Source organism: Mirounga leonina, unplaced genomic scaffold (assembly GCF_011800145.1).
Source record: "Mirounga leonina isolate KUSES-001 unplaced genomic scaffold, KU_Mleo_1.0 Mir_376, whole genome shotgun sequence".
Lineage (NCBI taxonomy): Eukaryota > Metazoa > Chordata > Mammalia > Carnivora > Phocidae > Mirounga > Mirounga leonina.
Genome location: NW_023270718.1, coordinates 10,928,699 through 10,955,274, shown reverse-complemented (window position 1 = coordinate 10,955,274; position 26,576 = coordinate 10,928,699). Strand labels below are relative to the sequence as shown.

The following is a 26,576-nucleotide window of genomic DNA, read 5'->3' as shown; positions in this document are numbered from 1 at the left end:
CTGCACATTTTGCCTAGAACTTATTCCAAAAATACTCACATAGTTATCCCTCATATCCTTCAAGTTTTTGCTTAATGACCCTATTAGCAAAGAGGCCTCCCTCTTCTAAGCACATTCACCTTATGTTCTTCCATTGTGCCTAACACATTCCAAGATGCTGTATGATTTAGCATTTCTTCTTTCATGATTTCTGTGACCTCCTTGTATATAATATAGCCCCCAGGAGGGCAGGAGTCTTTTGTCCCTTTGTGTCCAAATGTCTCCTATGCATCTACAATAAGTTCTTGAAGCCAAACACTCACTGATTATTTGTTAGAACAGTGAATAAACAGGACACTTTAGCTTCCCTTTATATTTTTACAATTCTACCTATTCCTAACGTCCCCGTTAGCTTTCCCTGAATGCTGGTATCACTCAATTTCAAGAATGAATAAGAATCAAATTTGGGAGACAAAGTCTTCAGAATGATTGTTTTAGTCACATGCTCAGCTTAACTATCTTTTCTCAGACACTGATACAATTTCTCTTAAAAAAACAAAACAAAACAATTTCTCTTAAGATCTTCACATTTTTACCATCCACTGGTATCTCCACTAAGACATTTCTGACACAATCTCTGAATCATTATATAGCCATTATTAATAGCTGTGTAATTTGCATTTTACAGCTGTTTTTTCTCAGATAGTGCCAATTCCTCATGCAGAATACTCCCTGTAATCACAGGGGAAATGATAACCACTTTCCAGTAATGAGATGAGGTCGTAGATTTAAGTTACCCTCAGCATTTTGGAAATCAGAGCACCCTTTTCATACATGCTAACACCTGTAAACACCGAACCCACTGTCCAGTATGAAAATAGCACGTCTCTCAGTTATGTTGTTGAATTGATGTCAGATTTCCAAAAGGAAGTGACTATCAGGCAATCGGAGAAGATACCAAATAGATAAACGTGTTGCTGAGTTGAACACAGTAATTTACTATGCAGTCAAGGGAGGTACTTTCTGTGGTCATTACAGAGCTCACCTTTGAATTCCTGCTTCAGTGTATCCAACATCCCTCTACAATATTTCCTGTCATGACCCAATCTGTTTATTCTCTCGTCCCTGATCAAACATAGAGCGACTGATAAAACCAACTCTAACACTTCATAGCGTATGGATTTGAAATGCAACGTGACGTGTTAGCTTCTGCTACCCGTGGACACATTTTGAGCCTGCATGACCACGATGATAAGTGTATTTGGGTCTGCAGCCTTTGGGAGCATCTGAAATATGCTTAGCCTCTGGGAGCAAGCTGAACTTCACGGAGTCCGAAGTAACAGGTCCCCACACGATTGGGTGAATAGCTACAGGCAACACACAACACTACCCCCAAAACTTGAGTTCTGCTTCTTTAAGAAGGGACAAGGACCCTTTTAATCTCTTGGACTTGTGGACACCATCTCCCAGCGCAGCTTGCGGGTCTAAAATTGTGGGTCGGCTGCCCAGCGCCCTTACCCGCCGCGTCTGAATCCAGGCGAACTACATTAACCGGTAGGCTCCGCGCCTAACGGCCGCCTCGCTGAGCCAATAAAGGTTCAGAACAGGGGCCTTCCGTGTGTGACGCCGAGCGCGGGGCGGGACTTCCGGCGTCCTCCTCCGGGCGGTCATTTTGGCTGCTCCCCTGTGTTCATCCGGGCAGAAGTTCCGGAGCGCAGGGTGTGCGCGAGGTGCCTTGCAGGAGAGGGACTCAGAGGAGTCCTTGACCCAGCCATACAGAGGCGGGTCTGAAGCTAGGCGACGCCGCCCGCGGTGCCCCGCACCGGGGCCGGTGTAAGAACCTTCTGCCCGCTCCCGGCCCCGCTCCGCCCACAGGCCCGGATGGCGGCAGCCGCGCTGAGGGACCCGGCTCAGGTAAATACTGCGTTTTCCGCCCCTCGCCGCCACCCGGATCCTAAAGCTCCGCTTGAGGGGCGCCTGCTCACGTGCTCACATCCCGGGTCTTACTGTCTAGGATAACGAGGCCCTGGTAGGTGGGGTCCCGTTTCTGACAATGGCCCTGAATAAACCTGACACCTCAGCTTCCCTGTTTAATTTACCGACGTGATTCGGTGTGGGGGCGTGTTCGGTTTTACTGTTGGGAGTCGCTGTGCGGTGGCGTTACCGGCGGAGGAACCGACCTGTGCAGAGGCGTGGAGGTGCCACCGAGCCGGGAGTATTCGGGAGAGCTGGGGGCTGTTGTGCCTGCGGGGAACAGTGTTTGAGGCGGAGTCACACCTGGAATAGCAGGCCGAGGGTTTTGCCTGCATTCTCAGGACTCTGGAAGCTGAGGATAATTTTACACAAAGGAGCGACACGAGTTACATTAGGGTTTTACAAGCTTCCCAGAGGTGGTTGGTTGGAAAAACAGACTGAAGGAGGGTCATGGAGACATGGAGGCATTAGGAGGCTGAATCTTCGAGGACCCAGAGCTAGTAAGATGAAACACGGAGGCATAAAAGGTAGACATCCAGTTATAAATTCATGGCTTACCGGCCAGGCGTAGGTACACAGAGGAGTCTGAGCCCGTCGAAACCCTACATTGTATTCAGTGACCCGCCCGTTAAAACATGGCTACAGACACACTTACGGAACCTACGCAGGAATGTGTAGGGTGTCCTGGTCCCTCACTGGCTCCTCCTCCCACTCATATATTCTCCGTTGTAGTGTCCCGGGACTCTACATGCCATTCTTCCAGACCTTGGGTCTGGGGACCCTGGAGAAACCCCTGGCCTTCGCCCTGGGTCCGTAGGAGGAATTATATGGAGGTATTTCCATTTTGGGCAGCTGATGTAAACAGGTGTTCTCTCAATACAGGGGTGTAAAAATGTTTGGAGAGGTGAGCTGGGAGCATTAAGGAAACCATAGATTCCCTTTCCTTCAGGTGGGAGCAGTAAGATGGGATTCAGGACTGGAATGGCTGCCTGAGAAGTTGGTTATCTGTACTGGAGGTGGTGGGAACTTTGGATTAGAGGAGGGGGATGACCTTAGCCAGCTCTCAACAGGCTTCATCTGGCTGCACTGTAGAGAACAGATTGTGAGGATGAGGGAAGAGGAAGGTAAACTAGGGTGGAGTCCACTGTAGTGGGCCAGTTGAGGGTTCATGGGACAGAGTGGTGGCTTAGAAGTGGCTGGATTCTGGATCTGTTTTTATTAAGAGTCAACTAGATTTCCTAATGTGCAAGGGAAGTCATATGATTGGTCTGCTTGTATTGCTCTATTAGAAAATACCACGAACTTGGTGACTTATAAACCACAGAAATTTATTTCTCACAGTTCTGGAAGTGAGAAGTCCAAGATCAGGATGCCTGCATGGTCAGGTTCTGTGTCTAGTAAGGGCCTCCTTCCTAATTTCCACCCAAAGGCCCCAGCTCCTAATACCATCAGTTTGTGGGGGGTAGAGTGTCAAAATATGAATTTTGGGGGGACATAAACATTTTTTCTAGAACAGTGAGAAAGTGAAGCACAGGATTCAGAGATGACCCTAAGGTTTTGATCTAAGCAGCAGGAAGGATGAAAATTTCAACTGATAAGGGGAAGTTCACCATAGAGTAATTTTAACTGGGGATATCAGGAACTTTCTGTTGGCTCTTTTAAGATCTGAGGTGTTTCAGAGACCACTGAGTGAAGGCACCAAGTAGGCAGCTGGACACGCATCTCTGGAATTCTGGGGGGGAGTTCAGGATGGAGACATCCAACATATTGTGGCTACTGTATATGTCCGGGTAGGTGAGTTACATTTGGGAGGGGCAGTCTCTAGGTAATGACGGTAAAACCATTTCCAGACTAGGGAAGGAAAGGTGGTGGCTGGGAACTGGGCCTCTTGCTTGGATATCTGGTTGATGGCATTGAGTTTCACATACTTAATTAAGTTAGAGAAGTAAATGGCACGAAGGGAGAAAATGTCAAGGACAGGGTAGACTCAGAACTAATGAAGGGTACCAGTAGAAGAGAGGACATGAGATGGGTACAGAGGCATAGGAGTTGGCACATTAATACTCAGTCCTTGGAGCTAGTATTTATTCCATTCAAAGGACTTCGTGGATTTTGTGGCAACCTTGGTGGGGCCTGGGATATTTCATTCAGTCTGGAGGATAAGGTTAGAGGGGCAAATCCGTGAGAACCACTAGGACTCAGATGGGTGGCTAGTGGGGCTGGGCTTTGAATGAGGGTTACGTCAAAAGAGGAAAGTTCTGACTGCAGAATGATCAGCAAGTGCAGCACAGAAATGGAATGAGGCCATGGGTATCTGAAATCTGCAGGTCATTCTGGGCTGTGAAGGTTGGAGCAAGAAACAGACTTTTTTTTTTTTTTTTTAAACAGACACAGCAAGAGAGGGAACACAAGCAGGGGGAGTGGGAGAGGGAGAAGCAGGCTTCCCGCCGAGCAGGGAGCCCGACGTGGGGCTCAATCCCAGGACCCTGGGATCATGACCTGAGCCGAAGGCAGACACTTTTTTTTTTTTTAAGATTTTATTTATTTATTTGACAGAGAGAGACACAGCGAGAGAGGGAACACGAGCAGGGGGAGTGGGAGAGGGAGAAGCATGCTTTCCGCCAAGCAGGGAGCCCGACGTGGGGCCCGATCCCAGGGTCCTGGGATCATGACCTGAGCCAAAGGCAGACGCTTAACGACTGAGCCACCCAGGCGCCCCAGCAAGAAACAGACTTAAGCAGGAAGCAGGGAGGACTACATAGCAGGCTTCAGAGCTGCCTCTGACAGTGAGGATCATCAGAGGAGGATCAATTGGGTCTTGATTGGCTTTATAAGAACCTCTCTGGATACCATGCAGTAGGTAACATGGGGAGACCCAGGGAGATGCCTGTGCCTTCCTGTGGGGCAGGAAGTGACTGTGGCTTCTAAACAGAAGCAAGGAAGAGCCTCTCCGGGAAACTAAGATATTTAAAGGCAATCCTATATGCTGTAGTTAACACACACAAGCATTGGGAATATGCATTCTCAGAAGAGATTTGAGTGACGCCAGAACCTCTAAGCTAGGGAGATTAGTGAAGGTCTTCACCTGCACAGGCCCAGTTCTTAATGACTGGAACTGTTGGCTGTTTTTTCAGATGCCCAAATTTTGCAAAAGATTGCAGAGCATACAAAGGAATAAGGAAACTTGGCCCAGTCAGAAGAACAAAATAAATTGTCTGGAAACTGGCCCTATAAAAATGTAGACCTCTGAATTACTTGACAGAATTTTAAAACAACTGTGCTAAAGATGCTCAGTGACTTAAGAGAACACAGACAACAATATCAGAAAACAATTCATGGACAATGTGAGAATATCAACATATAGAAACTGTAAAAGAGAACCAACCAGGGGCGCCTGGGTGGCTCAGTTGGTTAAGCGACTGCCTTCGGCTCAGGTCATGATCCTGGAGTCCTGGGATCGAGTCCCGCATCCGGCTCCCTGCTCGGCGGGGAGTCTGCTTCTCCCTCTGACCCTCCCCCCTCTCATGTGCTCTCTCTCTCTCATTCTCTCTCTCAAATAAATAAATAAATAAATAAAAATTAAAAAAAAAAAAAAAGAGAACCAACCAGAAATTCTAGAGCTGAATAATACAACAATTAACTGGAAAATTTATTAGAGGGGTTCAGTAGCAGACTTGATCAGGTAGAATAAAGAATCTATAAACTTGAAGACAGGTCATTTGAAATTGTCAAGTCAGAGGAGTCACTCTTAAGGGACTTATGGGATACCAGCAGGCTGACCAATATATGCATTATGGCAGGCCCAGAAGGAGAAGAGAGGGACTTTATTTGCAAAACATATCCAACAGAGGACAAGGAGCTAAAATATATAAAGAACATTTATAACTCAATAGTTACAAACAATTAAAAAAAAAAAAGGCCAAAAATGTGAACAGATAGTTCCAAAGGAACTTATGGCAAAAAATTACATAAAAAGATGCTGGAAAGAGTCATTAGGAAAATGAAAACTTAAACCCATAATGACTTAACCACTGTGCACTTTTAAAATCATTAAAATTAAAAACTCTGACCATACCAGGTGTTGTCAAGCATGTAGAGCATTTGGAACTCTCATCCACTGATCGTAGGAATGGAAATTGTACAAGCACTTTGGAAGGCAATTTGGCAGTGTCTTTAAAATTAAACATACAGCTTTTATACAACCCAGCCATCCCATTCCTAGGTATTTATCCAACGGAAATAAAAGCATATGTTAATGCAAAGACCTGTGAACAAATGTTTAAAAGCAGCTTTATTTTTAATGGTAAAGGGGGGAAAACCCAAAGTCCATCAAAAACAGTTGAATGAATAAACATATTATAGTACCTCCATATAATGGAATACCACTCAGAAATAAATAAGAATTGTCTTAGTCAGCTGTAACAAAATACCATAGACTGAGTGGCTTGAAGAACAGAAATTTATTGTTCACAGTTCTGGAAGCTGGGAGGGCAGTCCAGATCAAGGAGCTTACTGCTTTGGTTCCTGGTGAGGACTCTTCTTGGTTTGCAGATGGCTTGTGTCTTCACATGATGGAAAGACAGGAAGTGCAAGTTCTCTGATGTCCCCCCCCTTTTTTATTTTTATTTTTTTTATTTATTTGACACAGAGAGAGACAGCGAGAGCAGGAACACAAGCAGGGGGAGTGGGAGAGGGAGAAGCAGGCTTCCTGCCAAGCAGGGAGCCCGATGCGGGGCTCGATCCCAGGACCCTGGGATCATGACCTGAGCCGAAGGCAGACGCTTAACGACTGAGCCACCCAGGCGCCCCCCCGCCTTTTTTAAATTGAAGTATAGTTGACATTAATATTAGTTTCAGGTGTACAACATAATGATTTGACTATTACATTACAAAAGGGGCGCCTGAGTGGCTCAGTCTGTTAAGAGTCGGCCTTCGGCTCAGGTCATGATCTCAGGGTCCTGGAATCGAACCCCTGTAGGGCTCCCTGCTCAGCAGGGAGTCTGCTTGGCTCCCTCTGCCCCTCCCCTTGCTCGTGCTTTCTCTCTCTCTGTCTCTCTTTCTCTCAAATAAATAAATAAAATCTTTATACACACACACACATTACAAAATGCTCATCATAAGTATACTTTACCATCTATCACTAAACAAAGCTATTACAGTATTATCAGTGATTCTCTGTGCTGTACTTCTCATCCTTGTGACTTGTTTTAGAGCTGGAATTTTGTACCTCTTAATCTCTCTCACCTATTTTGCCCATCTCCCCACACTCCTCTCCTTTGGCAACCACCAGTTCTCTGTATTTAGAAGTCCGCTTCTGTTAGTGCTGTTGTTTGATTGTTTTGTTTTGTAGATTGCACACATAACCGAAATCATATGGTATTTGTCCTTCTCTGACTTATTTCACTTAGTATAATACCCCTTAGGTCCATCCATATTGTTGTGAATGGCAAGATGTCTTCTCTTGTCTTTTTTGTTTCTTGTTTTTTTAAATAATCTCCATGCACAGTGTGGACTTGAACCCACGACCTGGAGATTGAGTCACATGCTCTACCAACTGAACCAGCCAAGCGCCCCCTGATTTAATTTTTTTAAGTGGCTGAATAATATTCCCTTGCGTGCATATACACACACACACCCCACATCTTTATTCATTTATCTATCAGTGGACACTTAGGTTGGGTCAGTATTTTATCTATTGCAAATAATGCTGTGGTAAACAGGGATGCGTATATCTTTTTGAATTAGTGTTTTTATTTTCTTCAGGCAGATACCCAGAATTGGAATTACTGGGTCATATATATTTCTATTTTTAGTTTTCTAAGGATCCTCCATATGGTTTTCCAGAGTGGCTGCACCACTTTACATCCCCCCTGCCACCCCCAAACACACACAATGCACAAGAGTTGTCTTTCTGATACTAGCCATTTTGACTGGTGTGAGATGATAAATCATTGTAGATTTGATTTGCATTTCCCTGAAGATTAGTGATGTTGAGCATCTTTTCATATGTGTTGGCCATCTGTATGTTTCTTTGGAAAAATGTGCATTCAGGTCTTCTACCAATTTTTAATTGGATTGTTTGGGGGGTTTTGGTGTTGAGGTGTGTGAGTTCTTTATATATTTTGGATATTAACCCCTTATTGGATATATCATTAGCAAATATCTTTTCTAATTCAGTAGGTTGCCTCTTTGTTTTGTTGATGTTTGGTTTGCTGTGTGCAAGTTTTTTAGTTTGATGTAGTCCCAATTGTTCATTTTTGTTATTTCCCTTTTTTGAGGAGATATATCTAGAAAAATGTTCCTAAGGCTGATGTCAAAGAAATTACTGCGTATGTCTTTTAGTTATATGGTTTCAGGACTTACCTCTAGGTCTTTAATCCATTTTGAGCTTATTTTTGTGTATGGTGTAAGAAAGTGGCCCAGGTTCATTCTTTTGTATGTAGTTGGCCAGTTTTCCCAACACCATTTATTGAAGAGACTCTTTTTCCCCATTGTATATTCTTGCCTCCTTTGTCATGGATTTTTGACCATATAAGCATGGGTTTATTTCTGGGCTCTATTCTGTTCCCTTGAGTTATGTGTGTATTTTTTGCCAGTACCATACTGTTTGGATTACTGTGGCTTTGTAGTATCATTTGAAATCTGGTTGTGATCCTTCCAGTGTTGTTTTTCTTTCTCAAGCTTGCTTTGGCTATTTGTGGTCTTTTGTGGTTCCATACAAGTTTTAGGATTCTTTGTTCCACTTCTGTGAAAAATACTCTTGATATTTTGATAGGGGTTGCATTGAATCTGTAGATTGCTTTGGGTAGTATGGACATTGTAACAATATTAATTCTTCCAGTCCGTGAAGGGGTATATGGTATATCTGTGAACATGGTATATGGTATATCTTTCCATTTATTTGTATTGTCTTCAGATTCTTTCATCAGTGCCTTACAGTTTTCAGAATATGAGTTTTTCACCTCCTTGCCTAAACTTTTTTTTTTTTTTAATATTTTATTTATTTATTTGACAGAGAGAGACACAGTGAGAGAGGGAACACAAGCAGGGGGAGTGGGAGAGGGAGAAGCAGGCTTTCCGCAGAGCGGAGAGCCCGACGCGGGGCTCGATCCCAGGACCCCGGGATCATGACCTGAGCCGAAGGCAGACGCTTAACGACTGAGCCACCCAGGCGCCCCTCCTTGCCTAAATTTATTACTAGGTACTTTATTCCTTGCCTAAATTTATTACGAGGTACTTTATTCCTTGCCTAAATTTATTATTAGGTACTTTATTCCTTTTGATGCAGTCATAAATGGAATTGTTTTCCCAATCATTTATTTATTTATTTATTACGATTTTTTTTAAACCTATTTTCTCTTTCTGCTGGGTTATTAGTGTATAGAAACACGACGGAGCTCTCTCTCTCTTTTTTAAAAAGATTTATTCATCTATTTTAAAGAGAGATCATGAGTTGGAAGGGCAGAGGGAGAAGGAGCATGGAGCTTGATGCGGGGCTCTATCTCACAACCCTGAGATCATGACCTAGTGCCACCCAGGTGCCCCCCTCTTTTTTTTTTTAAAGATTTGTTCAGCTATTTTAGATAGCATGAGCATGAGCTGGAGAGGCAGAGGGAGGGGAAACACAACAGATTTCTGTATATTAATTTTGTATCCTGCAACTTTATGAATTCATTTATTAGTTGGAGGAGTCTTTAGGGTTTTCTATATATAGTATCATGCCATCTATAAATAGTGACAGTTCTACTTTTTTTATTCCAACTCGGATGCCTTTTAGTTCTTTTTCTTGTCTGAATGCTGTGGCTAGGACTTGCAGTACTTCATTGAATTAAGCTGGTTAGAGCGGGCATCCTTGTCTTGTTCTTGATCTTAGAAGAAAAGCTGAAGCTTTTCACCATTGAGTTTGATGTTAGCTGTCATTTTTTCATATATGGCCTTTATTATGTTGAGGTATTTTCCCTCTGAACCCACTTTGTTGAGAGTTTTTATTATGAACGGGTGTTAATGATCTTTTTAATGTATGTTGAATTTAGTTTAGTTTAAATTAGCAATTTGTAGAAGACTTTTGCATCTGTGTTCATTAGGGATATTGGTCTGTAATTTTCTTTTTTTGTAGTTATCTACATCTGGTTTTGGTATCAGGGTAACTTTGAGGAATGAATGTGGAAGCATTCCTTTCTATTCCTTTTCTTTTTTTTGGTAGTAGTTTGAGAAGGATAGGTGGTAACACTTTAAATGTTTGGTAGGATTCACCTGTGAAGCCACTGGGTCCTGGACCTCTGTTTGTTGGGAGTTGTGGGTTGTTTGGGGGCGGGTGGGGGGGAGTGGAGGAGGAAGGGAGAGAGAGAGAGAGAGAGAGAATCTTAGCAGGCTTCACGCCCAGCACAGAGCCCAATGTGGGGCTCAATCTCATGACCTTGAGATCGTGACCTAAGCGAAAATCAAGTGTTGGATGCTTAACTGACTGAGCAACCCAGGCGCCCCTTTGGGGAGGTTTTTGATTACTCATTTAGTTTTGTGACTAGTAAACAGTCTGTACAAATTTCCTATTTCTTTGTGATCCAGTCTTGGAAGGTTGTATTTTTCTAGGAATTTGTTGGTATATAATGAATCCTTTATATTTCTGTGATGTCAGTTGTAACTTCTCTTTCATTTCTGATTTTGAGTCCTCTTTTTGCCTTGATGGGTCTGTCTAAAAGGTTTATCTATGTTATCTTTTCAAAGAACCAGCTCTTAGTTTCCTTGATCTTTTTTTAGTGTTCTTAAATCTCTATTTCATTTATTTTCATTCTGATCTTTATTGTTTTTTCATTCTAGTAACTTTGGATCTTGTTTGGTTTTTTTTTTTAGTTACTTTAGGTATAAGGTTAGATTGAGATTTTTCTTGTTTCTTGAGGTAGGTTCTGTATTGCTATAAACTTCCTTCTGAGAACTGCTTTTGCTTCATCCCAAAGATTTTGAAGTGTTACATTTGTTTTCATTTGTCTCCAGTTGTTTTTCAATTTCCTCTTTGATTTCTTTGACTTCCTGTTTAGTAGCATGTTGTTAAGCCTCCATGTGTTTGTGTTTTTTCCATTTTTTTTCCTTGTAATTGATTTCTAGTTTCATACTGTTGTGGCTGGAAAAGATACTTGATACGATTTCAGTCTTCCTTAAATTCACTGAGACTTGTTTTGTGACCTAACATGTGATCTGTCTTGGAGGATGTTGCATGTGCATTTGAAAAGAATGTGTATTCTTCTCTTTGGGGATGGAATTATTCTGCATATGTCTTTTAAGTCTTTGTGGTCTATTACCACCGTTTCTTACTGATTTTCTGTGTAGACAATCAATCCGTCGATGTAAGTGGAGTGTTGAAGTCCCCTTCTATCATTGTATTCTGTTAGTTTCTCCCTTTATGTCTGCTAATCTTTGCTTCATATTTTTAGGTGTTCCTGTGTTGGTTGCATAGATATTTACAATTGTTATATTCTCTTGTTGGATTAATTTCTTTATAATGATGCAGTGCTTTTCTTTGTTTTCATTGCAATCCGTGTTTTAAGCTCTACTTTGTTTATTATAAGTATTCCTACCCCAGCTTGTGTTTCACTTCCATTTGCATGGAATATGTCTTTCCATTCCTTCACTTTCAGTGTGTATGTGTCATTAGGTCTGAAGTGAGTCTCTTGTAGGCAGCATATAGATAGGCCTTGTTTTTGTTTTTTAATCCATTCAGTCACCCTGTGTCTTTTGATTGGAGCACTTAGTCCTTTTACATTTGAAGTAATTATTGGTAGGTATGTACTTACTGCATTTTGATTTTTTTTCCCTTTTTTTGGTAATTTTTCTCTGTTCCTTTCTTCTGTGCTCTTATCTTGTGATTTGATGACTTTCATTAGTACTACGGTTTTCTGGTTTTTGTGGTTACCTTGGAAGTTCATATATAACATTCCAAATATATAGTAGTCTCTGTTAAGTTGATGGTCACTTAAATTCACACACATTCTAAAAGCACTACATTTATTACTCCCCCCTCTATGTTTTATGTATAGGATGCCATATTTTACATCTTTTTTTGTGTGTATTGCTTAACTTATTTTTGTAGGTAAAATCGATTTTACTACTTTTGCTATTTAGCCTTCATACTAGCTTTATAAGTCATTGATCCACTACCTTTATTATATATTTATATTTATTACTGGAACTTTTTTCCTTTCATAATTTTCTTCTAGTTATGTTTTTGTCTTTTCTGCTGAAAGAAATGCCTTTAACATTACTTGTAAAGCCAGTTTAGAGGTGATGAACTTTAACTTTTGTTTGGGAAATCTTTATTTCTCCTTCAATTCTGAATGATAATCTCTTGCTGGGCAAAGCGTTCTTGGTTGTAGGGTTTTTTCCTTTCAGTACTTGGATATATCATGACCCTCCCTTTGGGCCAGAAATATTTCTGTTGAAAAAATTCTGCTAATAGCCTTATGGAGTCTCCCTTGTGTGTAACTATTAGGTTTTCTTTTCCTGCTTTTAAGATCATCTTTTTTTTTTTTTTAGAGAGCGAGAATGAGAGAGAGTACATGAGAGGGGGGAGGGTCAGAGGGAGAAGCAGGCTCCTCGCTGAGCAGGGAGCCCCATGCGGGACTCGATCCCGGGACTCCAGGATCATGACCTGAGCCGAAGGCAGTTGCTTAACCAACTGAGCCACCCAGGTGCCCATGGTTTTTTTCTATTTTAATTATTACATGTCTTTGTGTGGATCTGCTTGGGTTCATCTTGTTTGGGGCTCTCTGTGCTTCCTGGGATTGGATGTTTTCTTTTCCCAGGTTAAGAAAATTTTCAGCACCATTCTTTCTCTCTTCTCCTTCTGAGACTCCTGTAATGTAAATGTCTCAGAGGTTCCTTAACTTATCCCAATTTTAAAAAGTACTTTTTTCTTTTTGTTGTTAGACTTGGGTGCTTTCCACTGCCATATATTCCAGATCACTGATCCATTCTTCTGCATCCTTTGATCTGTTGATTCCCTCCAGTGTGGTTTTCATTTTAGTTACTGTATTCTTCATTTCTGGTTCTTTTTTATATTCTGTATCTCTCTTTTTTCTTTTCTCTCTCTCTCTTCCCCCCCCCTTTTTTAAAGATCTTATTTATTCGTTTGTCAGAGAGTGTACAAGCAGGGGAAGCAGCAGGCAGAGGGAGAAGCAGGCTCCCCGCTGAGCAAGGAGCCTGATGCGGGACTCAATCCCAGAACCTTGGGATCATGACCTCAGCCCAAGGCAGATGCTTAACTGACTGAGCCACCCAGGTGTCCTTATATATATATATATATTTTTTTTTTTAAGATTTTATTTATTTATTTGACAGAGAGAGACACAGCGAGAGAGGGAACACAAGCAGGGGGAGTGGGAGAGGGAGAAGCAGGCTTCCCGCGGAGCAGAGAGCCCGATATGGGACTCGATCCTAGGACCCTGGGACCATGACCTGAGCCGAAGGCAGTTGCTTAACAACTGAGTCACCCAGGCGCCCCTGTCCTTATATTTTGTATCTCTTTATTGAGGTTCTCACTGAACTCATCCACTTTTCTGTCAAGACCAGTGAGCATCTTTAGGACCATTACGTTGAACTCTTTCTCAGGTAGATTGTTTCATTTCGTTCTTTTTTTCTGAGGTTTGTCTTGTTTCATTTGAAACATATTCCTCTCTCCACGTTTTGTCTGACTCCTTGTTTGTTTGTATGTATTAGGTCAGCTACAGGTCCTGGTCTTGAAAGTAGTGACCTTTTATGTAGATGGCATCCTGTGGGTCTCAGTAGTGCAGTCCCCCCAGTCACCAGAACCAGTCACTGTAGGGTGTGTCCCCTGTGTGTGCTTTTGGAGCTCTTTTGTAACTGGCCAGGGACTGCTGTGGGCATGCTGGTGGGTGGGGCTGGCCCTCAGCCCATTCTACTGCAAGTGGCTGGCTGAGAGACCAAGCTGTAGCTGCTGCTGGTATGCTGGTGGGTGGGGCCGTTTCCTCCTCCCTGGGGCAGGAGTCCCTTTGAAGAGGTGCCTGTCCCAGCTGGGGCTGCCCATGCGCTGTGGCAAGACAGGAGCTGCTTTGGAGGGGATGGGTAGCTTAGGTGGGGTGGGTTTGCAAGGGAATGCTAGGGTCGGGGAAGCAGAACTGGCTCCCAGAAGCATCCAGCCAGCTAGGCTGAAGGAGAGCCAGAAGAATGGTCTCTGCCAGCACTTCTTTTTTTTTTTTTCCTTCTGCCAGCACTTCTTTGCCTTGAGAAGGTTTCTCCAGATCCTTTCTTCTCTGGCACATACTCCAGAATTAGTAAATCTTCACCTGTGACCTAGGTGCTTTTCAAACTGCGGCCTTTTGTGCTAGGTTTCAGACTGAGTGTTATGGTATGCTGGCCCTTTAAGAACAGAATCTCCATTTCCTGTAGCCTCTGGCTCTCCCATTACCATGTTAAGCCCTGCTGATTTTCGGATATCTCAGAGTTAAGCTCTGCTCATTTTCAAAGTCAGACTTTATGGGGCTCATCTTCCTGTGTAGGTCCCCAGGGTCAGGAGTGCCCAATGTGGGGACTGATCCTCTTACCTATGTGCCTGTGATATCCCTCCCACTTGTGGTTTGCTGTGCGAGGCGTTTGGTTCTGCACCACATCTCTAACCCCCCTCCTACCCTACTCCGTTTGGCTTTTTGCTTCAGCTGTGGAGTAAGTGTTCTGGTCTTGAGGCCGTTGTCAGAGTAAGTTGTGTTATATGTAGTTGTTGCCTTGGTTCATCTGTGGGTGGTGAGCCCTCCTCTTCCTACTCTGCCATCTTCCCCTCTGGTATGTCTTATAAAGGCAGTAATCGCATCATGAGAGTCCCAACCAGATGGCCTTATCTAACATAATTACCTCCCCATACCCTACCTTCTAATTCCATTACATTGAGGTTAGGGGTTCAACATAGGAATTTGGGGGGCACATATCCACTGCTTAATAGGAATGTAATAGGGATATATATGCACCAACATGGATGAGTCTCTAAACAATTAGGCTGAGTGGAAGAATTTAGACAAAATGAACACACAGCATCGTTCCATTTATTTAAGATTCTTGAAAATGCAGAGTAATCCGTTATCACAGAAGCAGATCAGTGGTTTCCTGAAAATGGTGGTTGAATGAGTGAGGGACGTAGTGGAAAGGATTATGAGAAAATTTTGGATGGCGACGAATATGTTTCCTGTCTTGATTGTGGCGATGGTTTCGGTGGTATATATCTGTGTTAAAACTTGCCACACTGTACACTTTCAATGTATTCACAGCTTAATACAACCACAAAGATACAGATAAATAAAAAATACATTTACTTCCAGCAAGGTAAAGTATCTGAGGAGGATGGTTGGAATGAAAGCAGTAAGGGGGAGCATAGAATCCTGAAGAAGAGGGGAAACAATTTGTTTCTTTTTTCTCTTTCTCTGCCCAATGGTATCAATATGCAGTTAAGGATAAAGCAGAAACCCCCTAAAAAGATGGAGTTCTTGGAGTCACTGTCATATTAGGAGGGCCTAAGGTGGACCCAGCACCAGATATTCCTAAACTCATATGACCCAGTGTTATTGTTAATGAGAGGGAAGGTTTGTGCTGGATTTGGGGAGTTACAGTAGTTTCTAAGCCAATGGGATAAGTAGAATAATGTCCCACTTACACAGCAAAGGAGAGTTAAGGTAGTAGTAGGTAAAGAGTGCTGATCAACTGACCTAGAAGTAGAGAGACGATGCTGGATTACCTGAGCCTGCCCAGTGTAATCATATGGGTTCTTGGATGGGGAAATGATAGGCAGAAAATGGAAAGTGTCTGAGTGATGCAGGGTGAGGACAACTCAGCTGGCCATTGCTGGCTTTGAGATGGAAGGGGGCCATGAGCCCAGGTCTGTGGGTGGCCTCTAAAGGAGGCAAAAGAATGAATTCTTTCCTAGAGCCTCCAGAAAGGAAGTTAGCCGTGCTGACATCAGTGAGACCCATTTTGGACCTCCGACTTCCAGAACTGTAATATAATAAGTTTGTAGTGTTTAAGCAATAATAAGAAACTAAAAAGGCCAGTTTAACATTTTAAAATTACACTCAGTTGAAATAGTGCATTACCAACCAGCATACTTAGGGTTGCCAGATTTAGAAAATAAAAATACAGGACGCTCACTTAAATGTGAATTTCAGATAAACAATATTTTTTTTTTACTGTATGTCCCCTGCAATATACCTTATAAAATTATTCATCTGAAACTTACATTAAACTGGATATCCTATGCTCTGTCAGGGAACTCTAGGTATACTAGAAAGCACTATGAGCATGTTTTGCAATCCTGGTTATTCTTTATAATAAAGAAGGATAAAAAGAAACGGGCATTTATGACTTAGCTGACTGCTGGTAGGATAAAACCTGAAAGCACACAAAATACTGGTATACAGGTAAGTGTCCACTTAGCTTCAGGCTCTTAGGAGAACCTTGTGAATGACTTGGGAGACATTCTGGGGCCTTGATGCATTTATATGCAATTGCACTACTTTGAGTCAGAATAACCGAATCTTTCAGGATATACAATTGGATCAGCTTTAGGAGCAGTCACCAATACCCTTCCCTACTTATGCACAAATACACAGACACAGGACTATGCACGCATGCATGCAGATGGTGGAGCTGGCAGACACGCTTGCTGCAGAAGCACATGTGAACATCCATGAGGAATCACATCAACATTTTGTAGGGTACCTGTCTGGAAAAGTGTGTGCCTAAAACCTGAGGGACAGACATCACATTGTAAGGTTTCATAAGGCTGGGGTAGGGAGGACTTGTGGAGAGACGGGGCTATTCTGTAAATTTATGAATTTGTGACTATGCTGTCAAAACATGTAGAACTGTACACTAAGAGTGCATTTTTCAGCTATTGTTTTAAATAGGGCTGTCATGAAAGGACTTGGCAGCAAGCATTTCACGTGGCTATTTGAGGACAAAGCAACTCCGGCAGAGAGATCTGAAGTGTGCTCAGGCAATGTCAAAGTAGTCCTGTTTGGTTTTAAGGAGAATACATTTGTGAAACAGAAGTACTTTTCCCAAATGTATAATTTCTGGTCTGACATCCATAATGCTAAAAGGCTTTTGGAAATCTTTCCTTTTTGATTTGTGCGCAAACCACACTTCACTTTTAGAGGGGCGCGGTGTCCTCTCCATGGCTGTTGTCATCTGTTTGCAGCAGTTATATTCTTGATTTAAAATTAACTTCTCTTGGGGTATCTGGGTGACTCAGATGGTTAAGTGTCCGCCTTCAGCTTAGGTCATGATGTCCGGGTCCTGGGCTTGAGCCCCACACCTGGCTCACTGCTCCGTGGGAAGTCTGCTTCTTCCTCTCACTCTGCCCCTCCCCCCGCACTTGTGCACTCACTCTCTCAAATGAATAAATTTAACTTCTCTTTTTAAAATAAGTATAGAGGGCGCCTGGGTGGCTCAGTCGTTAAGCGTCTGCCTTCGGCTCAGGTCCTGGGATCGAGCCCTGCATCGGGCTCCCTGCTCCGCGGGAAGCCTGCTTCTCCCTCTCCCACTCCCCCTGCTTGTGTTCCCTCTCTCTCGCTGTGTCTCTCTCCGTCAAATAAATAAATAAAACCTTTAAAAATAAATAAATAAATAAAATAAGTATAGATTCACAGCATAAATAGTATAGAAGTCCCATGTTCCCTTCACCCAGCCTCCCAAAATGATGACCTCTTAGGTAGCTATAGATCTTACTCAGTTTCTAACTTGCACATGTGTATGTACTGTTACAAAATTTTCCCCATACAGAGATTCAGATCACCACCAATGCAATCAAGATATAAAACTGGTTTTGTGACTGCAAAAACTTTCTCATGCTGTTTGTATTCACACCAATTTACACTCCACCCCGCTCCCTGTCCTCTGAAAAGCACGAACTAATCCATTCTCCATCTCTGTAGTTTTATGAAATTTTTTCCTACTAAATGTAACACGCTTGAGAGTATTCCGTTGTATGGATGTTGAAGAATTTTTTCAGTTATTCATCCGTTGACATTTGTTCCTAGTACTGTGCTATATAATGAGTAAAGATACTGTGAACATTGATTTGTGAATATAGGCTTCATTTTTTTATTTTTATTAAGCACACAGACTGATTTTCCATTTATAATATAAATATTTCTATTTATTACTTATTGTTGAATTGTTCTATAATTTATAATATATAATTTAAATTGAAACAATTTGTTTCATTATGTGAACAAAGAAATTCTCTGGTAGGAATAATGATAATGACCCAGTCTGCTGGCCCAGTACTCTTTCTTTCTTCATCACTAAAGTCAGCCTTAGCATGCTGTCTAAATTGATAAGGTAGTTTCCACTAACTCAAGTCAGAATATTGTCTTTCTCAGACTAGAGTTGGGGTCCTTGGAGATGCCTCACCCTTTACCTCAGACATTTCTACATGAGTTCGTATCAGTTTTGTTGAGAAGCAGAACATTAAGTACTTGAGGGAAATGGACACGTTTTCCCTGCGCTGTTGCAGACAGATTGAGCAGCTTAGGAGGCATCAAAACTTTACAGCATCGGGGATATTGATATAATGTGCTTGAGCCTCATGGTGGGCTTGACTCCACCTTGTCTTTGTTCTTTCCAGATACAAGCAGAGGGGTCATTACCTTCTCAGCAGTAGCTCTCTTCTTGTGAGGCGAGGGCCGTATGCACCATCCTGATCCTGGTGAGTATGTTTGACCCTGTTTGTGAATCCGAGCTCTCGGCTCACGACCACCTCCCTTCCCTTGTGTCTTCATCTTTCTCAACATTTCTGCCCTTTCTACTTCATTAGCAGTGACAGACGTGTTTCTCTGTTCTGCTTTGGGGGCAAGGAAAACTTTTTCCACATAGCGTCTTTGGGCTCTAAGTTCCCTCCAGAATATGCAATTGTGTAGTATTTAGTAACACTTTAAAAAATATTTGTAGTCTCATAAACTGTGCCAGTTAATCTGCTGGGAATAATTTTAAATTCAGTGTTGAGTAACAGTTGTAGGATACAAAAGGAGCCATTGTGTAAGCAATTAATTCAGAGAGAATTTCATGATTTTGGCTTTTTGACAGTAGAAATCCTATGCTGATTTGAATTTTAAACTAATACCCAGCATATTTATTTTATGAACACATTGGATGAAAAATGTTGTGTGAAGAGACAATGCATGTGGACTGTGATGAATAATAAATGTCTGTCTAAATAGCATTTTTAATCTAATGCTACGAATGACAGGGAAAAGAGCACATTCCTTGGGTAGGGACCTCTTTCCCTCTTTCCCTATACACTCTGAGCACAAGAGGTTTAAAAAATGGGAGAAAGCTGGAGGTTGATTCGTGTAGTTCGAGCTCAGTTCCAACTTTCTGTCTTCTGAGGGAGGACACTCCTTTTCTAAAAAGTTTTTGCTTTTGTCACATAATGGACGCTCCAAGGAAGGCTCCTTTCTGCCTGTGCTGCTGCGTACATTTTTAGAGCCATCACCGGGCATAGATTTGGTTCTAGACCGCGGCAGTAAAGCAAGTCAAATGAAGTTTTTGGGTTCCCAGTACATATATAACAATAAGCTAGGTTTACCCTTTACACTGTAGTCTTTTAAGTGTACAGAAACCATTAGGTCAAAAAAACAACCAATATTCAGACCTTACTTAAGAAAAATATTTTCTTGCACACCCTTCATCTGAGCTTTCGGCGAGTCCGCATCTTTTTGTTTGTGGCTCAGGGTGGCTATGGCAATTTCTTAAAATAAGACAATGAAGTTTACCCTAGCAGTTGACTCTTCCTTTCAGAAAAACCTTCTTTGTCAGTGGTCATTTCAGCATCTTCACCAGGAATAGATTCCACAGCAAGAGACAGAACACAAGCAGGGTGAGTGGGGGAGAGGGAGAAGCAGGCCTCCTAATCCCAGGACCCGAGCCAAAGGCAGACGCTTAACGACTGAGACACCCAGGCGCCCCTCATCCGTTCAAGTTTTATCATGAGATTGTACCTTACAGCCATTCAGTCACATCTTCTTTACTTCTAATTGTTTTGCACTTTCCACCCCACATCTACTGTTATTTCTTCCATGGAAGTCCTAAATCCCTTCTCTCGCCTTAACAAAGACTGGAAAGTCAAAAATTATTCCTTCATCCATGGGCTACAGAATGGATGTTGCGTTAGCATCTCCATCCGAGCTCTTGGGTGATTGGGTGACCAGGTGCATTGTCAGGGAGCAGTCGGGTCTGGGCTTTGTACTGTCATCTGGGCTTTGTTGTTCCATTTATACCTCAGGCAGAGTGGATTCAGCTTAACACTGGGCCTCTAACAAGACAGTTGTCCTCTCCTCTGAAGCCAGGCAGGCTTGACATCTCTAGCTCTGAAAGTGCTAGATGGCATCTTCCAATAGAAGGCTGTTTTGTCTACCTTGAAAATTTGTGGTTTAGTGTAGCCACCTTCACGACTGATCTCAACTAATTGTCCAGATCAGCACTAGCTGCTTCACCTTGTATTTTCCTTCAACCTCAGGAGCCAGCCTCTCTGCTGACTTTCAGCTTGTCCTTCTGCCGACTCCTCACCTCAGCCTTCCTAGAATTGGAGACAGTTAAGGGTTTTGGCTTAAGGGAACTTTGGGGCCACTTTGATCTTCTTTGCAGAGCACTACAACTTTCTTATCAGTAGTAAGGCTGTTTTGCTTGCTGTTTTGCTTTCTTTCCATTTGTGTGTTCACTGGAGTAGCACTTTTAACTTTTATTTATTCCCTGCAAAGGCTTTTTGTGGTTATTTTGCATTCACAACTGGGCTACACTTGGCTATCATTTCTGTGATTTAAAGTGAAAGATGTACAAGGCCCTTCTTTTCACTTGTGTTCTAATGTTATTAATAGGCATAATTTCACTCTTGTCTTGTCGGAGGGAAATAAGGAAGCCTGAAGGTGGAGCCGTCAGAACAGATACCACACCATTTATCAATTCCAGATGGCCCTTTGACTAGGGCTTCATTACCTGGAAATGACAAACCTGCTAAGTTGTTCCACAGGAGAGTTAGTTATGAGCTTTAGAGTGTTTTCTAATTTAAGAGCCAAAAAAATTCTTCATGCAATTGTTTTGGGAATGTTCTTCACACACACACTTGTGGGAGGGCTTCTCCTTCCCAGGCGCTTCAATTTACATGGCATTTCCAGTGAGAAACTCTTAGCATCTGTGATGCCATATCATTCATATACATGCAGATTACCAAATCACTGTGACAAAATAAGACTAGGTATGTGCTCTGTGGCACCTCAGTTCAGGAGTAAGTAGCTCACACTGTCCTTAATGGATTTGTATCTTCATCTGTTCAAACCTCCTAGGTAGATAGAACTACCTCTACGGAAGTGAGTACTCGTGTATTCTCAGTCCTTGCAAGGGAGTATCCCTTTTACGGTGGGTTCTGCATAAAGCTCTGTAAGCTAGGGAGGCACAGCTGGTGTCAGTGAATCTCTAATAGGACATGGAATTTGGTTTGGAACTTAACAACTAGCATTTGCAAAGTCTGGAGACCACTGTGCATTGAGAATTTGGTTTTGAAAGCTTTGAATCACTTTCGTGGCTTTAAGGCTATTATAGTCCCCCTCATACTCCTCCAAATACCAGAATCAGTGGCTTTCTGATGTTGGACAAAAGCACAGAATGGGCAGTGCACCTTGAGAAAAGCAAAAAAGTAGGAGGTGAGGTCACATCCTTCCCAGTTTCTCCCCCCCCAAGGTCAGACACACTGTTATGAGTAACTCTATGGAATGGTACGTCCATTTGGATTTGTAACCTTTGGGAGTGTGCTTAAAACATTAAAGTGATCAGTTGCAGGCAACTCCCCAGGACACAGCCCCCTCACAACACTTCCCAGTGGCCCAGGACTTTCTGATGTGTGGCACCCTTCGCAGAGGCCTGTGGAGTGCAAAGAACGGCATTGCCCAGAGGACCGTGCACCGAGTGACGCCCGCGTGGAGCCAATGAAGGTCCAGGAGACGGGCGTTTCCGTGTGTGCCATCACGTCGGGGCAGGACTTCCGGGGTCCTTGTGGCAGTTGTTTTGGCAGCTCTCAGGTCTGTTTCCTGTTCAGAGGTTCCAGAGCACAGGGTCAGGACAAGGTGACGACTGGGGAGGCACGAGAGGAGGCATCCCCGCGGCACTGCACTGCTCCCGGCCCTGCTCTTCCCACAGAGTCCGATGGCGGCGGCCACACCCAGGGACCCACCTCAGGTAAATGCCTAAGACCCTCAAGATGCCTGCTTGCATCGCTGCGGCCCAGGCCAAACCTGGTCTCCACCATAAGCAGGGAAAGGCCTGGATTCACAGGCCGAGGGACAATCAGGAACAGTGGAGATGGGAGCTCATTGAGCCCCACACCTCTACTGATGTACTGATGAAGCACCTTTGGAGCCCGACATGTAAGGGGGAGGGTGTCCAGGACGGTGGAATGACATCAAACTAGAGGTGATATGGGTGGAAGTGTTTGCAGGTCTAGCAAAAGTCAGCAAAATGAGGTGGTCATGGGACACAGCTACCAGTATGGCTGAGCTGTACGAGTTCTTTCCTTCTGACGGCTTGGATCTTACGTTACTGCAGAGATGTAAATCGTGGCCCTGGAAGTAAGAGAAAGTGTTGGGTGGGTTTTAAGAGAGTAAGGTAGACACAACAGGAGGAGACAGGGATGACCCCAGGGCTTTTTGTCTCAGCAGCCATATTAAGAGAGCCTGACAGGTTTCAGAAAATACTACTCCATGCCGGCAGTAGGTGGGCAGCTGGATATAAAAGTCTACAGATTTGAGGTGGGGTTCAGCCTTAGACACATAGGTGGAACTTTGTGTCACATGGAGGAAGGGAAATTCAAATGATGGTGAGAAGATTATTAAAAGGCTCAGCAGAAGAGGATGGGTACTGAGAGTCTAGACCTGCTTTTTGCAGCAAGTGGTCTCTCAAACAGAGGTAAGGGACAGAAGACTTCGAGGGGAAGAGAAGACATGAACAAGCTGCTGCTTATTGATGGCATCCTTACCTGGAGCCTGGTAGATGAGCTTAATTTAAGGGTTAAATACGGTTAAATACTTGGCCGGGTGTTCTGTTTAAATATTCATTCCCCATATCTGGATATAGGGATATTGGATTTTAAATTTTAGTGGGCTTGCTCTAGTATCCTTGATAGTAGACCTGAGGCTGCCCTAGGCCGTGGGCTCTGACTTGCCAAGCACGCATGATGCCATAAAGCTATAAAAGAGCTGTGTGAGCTCATGGCTCCCATCTCCTTGGTATTAGGGACTGAGGAGCAGTAGTTCAGGCTGTCTTTGGCTGTGCCTGGTGGATGCACTGGGGAGGTTGTTGAGGCCTTGCCCCCTGGCCATGAGCTTAAGATTCTGTCTGCCCCCACGCCTCTTGTTTAGAGGGCTGGACATGTCCTCTAAGGTGGGAGGCCTGGGAGGAGGATGAGTGGGGCAGGCGGGTGCCGGGACTGGAGTGTGGGTGCTTTGGAGGACGGCTGTTTGTGGTTTCATCTCTCCCCAATCATGGCAGGGTAGTGTGACCTTTGAAGACGTGGTTGTATACTTCTCGTGGGAGGAGTGGGGGCTTCTGGATGAGACTCAGAGATGCCTGTATCATGATGTGATGCTGGAGAACTTTGCACTTGTGATCTCACTGGGTAAGAACCCCACCCCTCCCCCAGCCAGATTCTGCTTTTTTTCTCACGTTTGGGTCATGGGTACTGCCATCACTAGGAGTGGGCTCAACAATAACCCTCTTGTAAAGCTGCCTGCAAAGCCCCCAGGAGCCTGATGGATTAGCATTGGCCACTCTTGTCCACACCCATGGCACCTGCCCAGGTTTTCTCCCTTCTCCTTAGAAGCTCATGTTTCTTCTTGTCTGAGGCCCCCAGTTGCATTGAGGACGATGGGCTGTTCCCGTGGGGTCTGCTTAGAGTATGTTCTGGTTTTGGTACTGCATAGAATTTGCTCTGGGGCATCACTGGTCCTGTCATTGCCTCATCCAAGCCCCAGTTTTCAGCTGGGGGTTAGAGGAGTCCAGGATCCTTGATGGAAGTGCCCACACCTCTCTCTCCCTTTCCTTTCCTCTTCCTCAGTTTTCAACCCCTTGCACTGCTTCCACCTTTCATACCTTCACACCTGTTTCTCAACATTAGGATACACCTCTCCTTAGTCTTTGCCTAGCCATCTAGTCACTTGCAACCATCTGTTCCTGGCCCTAGGCCTAAACTTCCACCCAGCACTCCCAGCCCTGCTGCAGGCCCGGGGCAGAGGAGTGAATTTGAGACCCTGCTGCTGCTTCCTGTGCTTCACACACCTCACCGCCGCCCCCCCCCCCCCCCATCTTGTGAGGCCTCCCTAACACCTGTGACTTTACAGTTCCGGGACTCGAGCCCCTTTTATCAACCTGACCCCAACACCCTCTTTTTGAAAACATATCCAGTGGCCTTACTCAACTGTGCACGCCAGAGATTTGTGACCGCTTCCACCAAAGATAACACACATTTCACACCAGCATTTCTGTACTTTCAGGTTGTTGGTATGGAATGGAGGATGAGGAGGCCGTTTCTGTGCAACAGATGGCACTGGGCAAGACTCCAAGTCCAGATTCCTCCGTTTGGAGAGCTCAGCCCTGTGAGAAGTGTGTCTTGCTTGGGAGAGACATTTTGTACATGGCTGAGGACCAAGAATCACATCCTGGGCAGAAATCCTACACCTGCGAGGCATGTGGGAAACGACTGTGGTTCAGTGCAGATCTTCACCAGCACCACCAGCACAACGAAGAGAAGCCATTCAGATGGGACATGGAGCTTGTGACAAGCTACAAACTGCATGTGTCAGGGAAGCCTTTCCCCTGTGGGGAAATTGGGAAGGACTTCCTGGCCATATTGAGTCTTCTCCAGCATCAGGCCACTCTCAAAGGGGCCAATCCACACAGCAGCTTGGAACTTGAGGAGTCCTTTCAGGGTAGAGAAAGTCCTCACACATGCAGCAACTATGGGAAATCGTTCAGCTGTGAATACAAACTTTTCCAGCATCAGCAAGTTCACACCAGAGAAGGTTATCAGGACTGGGATAACTGTGAGAAACCTTTTAACCAAAGCTCCACCCTTACTAATTGCCCGAGAGCTTACCCAGGACCAAGGACTTACGAGTGTAATGAATGTGGGAAATCCTTTAGCCAAAGCTACAATCTCATTCAACACCACAGAATTCACACTGGCGCAAGGCCTTATAAATGCAGTGAATGTGGAAAAGCCTTCAGCTTCAAATTCAGACTTGTCCAGCACCTGCAAATTCACACTAGAGTGAGGCCTTATGCGTGTGGTGAATGCGGGAAAGCCTTCAGCTACAGCTCTACTCTCATTAAACATCAGAGAGTTCACACGAGAGAAAAGCCTTACAAGTGTGGGGAGTGTGGGAATTCCTTCAGCCAAAGCTCCAACCTCATTCAACACCAGAAAATTCACAGCGGAGCCAGGCCTTACAAGTGCAATGAATGTGCAAAATCCTTCAGCTACAAATGCAAACTTGTTCAGCACCTGCGCATTCACACAGGAGAAAGGCCTTATGAGTGTGGCGAATGTGGGAAATCTTTCAGCCACAGGTCCACTCTCAATCAACACCAGAGAATTCACACTGGAGCCAGACCTTATAAGTGCAGTGAGTGTGACAAATCCTTTAGCCAAAAGTCCAACCTCATCCAGCACCGGAGAGTCCACACAGGAGAAAAGCCTTACGAGTGTGGGGAGTGTGGGAAATCCTTCAGCCAAAGCTCCCACATCATTCAGCACCGAAAACTGCACACCAGATAACCTCATGAATGCAGTGGGAAAGCCTTCCCTATAAGGTCTAACATTCACTATGAGGGAACCAACTAGGATATTATATAAACCAGGGGTAAGAGAGCCCCCCCAAAGACTTCCCCTCCTCTCTCTTGAACTTTCTGAATGAAGGGCTAGCTGTTTCCCTTCTTCCTCACAAAGTTTCTGACCCAGTTTTGATGAAGCTTGGGGGGGTGGGAGTTCAAAATACTACTTACCTTCCCAGGCCTCCTAGAGTACCATGAGAACAGCATAATCTCTGTGTCACCACATACTGTGGAACACTAGGGTGGGGGAAAGTCCCAAGTACTGCAAAGGAATCATGTGCCTTCATGTGTGGGTTCACTTTTCTGGGTATCACTGCTTGTAGTAAGAGGACATAGAGGGGCCAGGTGACTTGTACAGAAACAGGACTGTAGGATGATACAGGAACTTACATCCACAGATATTCCAGTGACCATGCCTGTGGTTCAAGTTTATAATACTCCACATCTGTAGTTGAGGAACCTGAGGCTGTTCTCAGACTTAAGTTTTATAGTCCAGAAAATGGCAACAGGATGTTGCTCACCAGGATCAAAATTATCTTGAATTCTCAGTGATGCAGGGCATCCCTTCCCTGACGTACAATGAGGGGCGATGGACTTTTGTGCAAAAAAAAAGTGGGGGGACCTAAGACCTCTATTTGATTTTTTTAATAAAGCTTTATTGAAGGTTAATGAACAGGCTGTAAAACTGCACATATTAATTGTATAACCGAACCACAGATGGTAATAAATCTATATATATATAACTCCAA

At 43.8% G+C, this 26,576-nt stretch overlaps 1 protein-coding gene across 1 annotated transcript; it reads left to right on the top strand.

Moving 5' to 3' along the window:
- The first annotated feature begins 1,609 nt into the window (after positions 1-1,609).
- LOC117997835 (zinc finger protein 501-like) lies at positions 1,610-26,576 on the top strand. The gene is made up of 5 exons (XM_034986314.1): positions 1,610-1,893; positions 18,578-18,658; positions 21,861-22,179; positions 23,488-23,614; positions 24,489-26,576. The coding sequence occupies exons 3-5, from the start codon at positions 22,147-22,149 to the stop codon at positions 25,769-25,771; spliced, it is 1,443 nt and encodes a 480-aa protein (XP_034842205.1). The 5' UTR covers positions 1,610-1,893; positions 18,578-18,658; positions 21,861-22,146; the 3' UTR covers positions 25,772-26,576.

Coding starts and splice junctions, on each gene's coding strand:
- LOC117997835 (XM_034986314.1), top strand. CDS start 22,147: ATGGCGGCGGCCACACCCAGGGACCCACCTCAG. Junction 22,180..23,487: donor CACCCAGGGACCCACCTCAG/GTAAATGCCTAA, acceptor CAATCATGGCAG/GGTAGTGTGACCTTTGAAGA. Junction 23,615..24,488: donor TGCACTTGTGATCTCACTGG/GTAAGAACCCCA, acceptor CTGTACTTTCAG/GTTGTTGGTATGGAATGGAG.